The sequence below is a fragment of the Dendrobates tinctorius genome, unplaced genomic scaffold, assembly GCF_039654945.1.
Source record: "Dendrobates tinctorius isolate UK_male_01 unplaced genomic scaffold, ASM3965494v1 ptg000158l, whole genome shotgun sequence".
Classification (NCBI taxonomy): domain Eukaryota; kingdom Metazoa; phylum Chordata; class Amphibia; order Anura; family Dendrobatidae; genus Dendrobates; species Dendrobates tinctorius.
The window spans coordinates 15800448-15803024 of NW_027361825.1; the positions used below are offsets into that span (position 1 = coordinate 15800448).

At 37.8% G+C, this 2577-nt stretch overlaps 1 protein-coding gene across 1 annotated transcript; it reads left to right on the forward strand.

Annotated features, from left to right (window-relative positions):
• The first annotated feature begins 783 nt into the window (after positions 1-783).
• LOC141052165 (olfactory receptor 8D1-like) lies at positions 784-1743 on the forward strand. Its single transcript, XM_073549394.1, has one exon. It carries the CDS (start codon positions 784-786, stop codon positions 1741-1743), a length of 960 nt encoding a protein of 319 aa, XP_073405495.1.
• Positions 1744-2577: the final 834 nt, after the last annotated feature.

Here is a 2577-nt window from a genome sequence, read left to right on the forward strand (position 1 = left end):
CACAGTAACATGCACCAACTGACACTGGACCTGACACTGATACACCCATACCCTTTCCTGAAGGGCTTATAACAAAGAACTGTGGCCTTCAGCCACAAGGAAAACACATCCTGGAATGAAATGGACTGCACGACTATCATCCTGCAGTCTGTTTCAAAACACACAACCAGAGCAGGTTTTCTCTACATCTGCCTTGGACAATAGCATATCCAATACTAACACTTATTTTTATTATTTTTAGTCTGCATTGCAATCACAGCTATGCTCGTGATTGCCATGCACTTTTGTGGCCTTCATATGCCTCTGTGCACATCCTGGGAGAACACACAGTGACCCCACCTGTGACATAGGTCACTTCTTCACCATTGAAATCATAGATACACCTGTGACTGCAATGCCCCCTCATGGCCTCAATATGCCTCCATGCGTATCCTGGGGAGAACACACAGTAACCCTTACCTGTGACACGGGTCACTGCCTCCCACAGGTAATTAAATGGCTTCTGAAACAAAAATATTTTATGCTTCACAATTACTAAACTGGTATATACACTTGAGTATTTCACTTGAGAAATGCTCTTGGGATTCACTGTTTGTATAAAACATCTCAATTAAGTAGAGACCTTAGATGAGTTAGAAATGTACCCAATGAATAACCAGGGTCACTATTTTCCTTTCATATTCCTTTTCATCAACTTTGATTTCCTTCGGAAAAATATTTTAGATTGTTTTTAGTTTTATTTCTTGAATTTAAAATCTTATTGCTCCATTAACATTTAGAATAATGGATCACACAAATATGAGTGCAGTAAATAATTTTATTATCTCTGGGATTTCTGATGATGCTATGATACAAGTCACCATTTTTCTTCTGGTTTTTATAATTTATCTTTTGACTCTTGGTGGTAACTTGACAATTCTTCTTCTAGTCAGTCAAGACACTCAGCTCCACACCCCAATGTATTTCTTCCTATGTAACCTGTCCATTCTTGACATCATTAGCGCAACAAACAATCTAAATCACATTCTTATATCTTTCGTCTCAGGAGATAGGACTGTCTCAGTTCTCAGATGTATAATGCAGATCTTTATATTTTTATCTTTGACGTGTGGTGAACTTTTAATCCTGGCTGTAATGGGTTATGACCGATATGTGGCTGTATGTAACCCATTGCGCTATCACATGATAATGAGTGATAGAATATGTGCACTGCTGGCCATGTTATGCTGGGTATTGGGCACAGTCGAAAGTATCCCCATATTTTGGGAATTACTGAAGTTCTCCTGCTACAAGTCAAACATGATCAACCATTTCTTCTGTGATATAATGCCAGTGCTGACCTTGTCTTGCAGTGAAACACATTTCCTAGACCTTTACATACTCACTATAGGAGTTGGCATTTCAGCTTTTTCTCCTTGCGTTATAACATTTATTTCTTATGTCTTCATTATTGCAACAATACTGAAGATTCAGTCCACCACTGGCAGACATAAAGCCTTCTACACTTGTTCCTCACACCTCACAGTTGTCATTCTTCTCTATACCACTCTTGCCATTCAGTACATGAGGCCACATTCCTTGGTCAACTTAGACTCAAACAAACTTATTTCTCTTTTTAATACAGCAGCTTTACCCATCCTAAACCCATTGATTTACAGTTTAAAAAATAAAGATGTCAAAGATGCTTTACTAAAAAGGTTGAGATTTTCTATAATAATGAATCACAAAGATTCCAAAATCTGACTTCTGAGACTTAGGCTTGTTTGAAGCACTTGAGCTATCTGAGAAATTTTACACTACAGGATCTATATACAATCTAAGAATTGATTATTATAATGAATTGCAACATCTGTGTCAATATGTGTCTCCTCTGTTTCAGCTTTGGCCACTGGGCAGAAGTGTGCCTTTATTTCTTGGGACACGTGACAGTGTCAGTCCTAATTTTTCCCTGGGACTTTTGGTGCTGCCGTATAAGGGAGCTATGAGGTTAATTTTAGGCTAGGTTTTTATCACTCCTTCCTAAGAACCTTGGACAGGGCAACCAGTTATTTAAACCCATGAATCTCCGATTCACAATGCCAGTCAATAGAGATTCTGTCCTGGTTTATACTACTGTCCTCCTGTTGTTTGTCCTGATTATTTCCACTCTTTGACTTTGTTTTTTGACTATCCTTTTGTTTTACCACTTTGTTCCTGACATGACCTCCTGGCCCATTATTGCATTTTAATGCAATGTTGCGGCGGCCAAAAAAAAGTAATTCTGGCATTTTTAGTTTTTTTCTCATTATGCCATTTAACGATTGGGTTAATACTTTCTTTTATATTGATAGATTGTGCGATTCTGAATGGGGCGACACCAAATATGTGTATATTTGAATTTTTTTTTACTGTTTTATTTTGAATGGAGTGAAAGGGGGGTGATTTGAACTTTTTTTAATATTTTTAAAAACTTTTTTTTATACTTTTTGCATGCTTCAATAGTCTCCATGGGATACTAGAAGCTGCACTACTTTGATCGGCTCTGCTACATACAGGCAATGATCAGATCGCCTGTATGCAGCAGAAATGCTTGTTTGC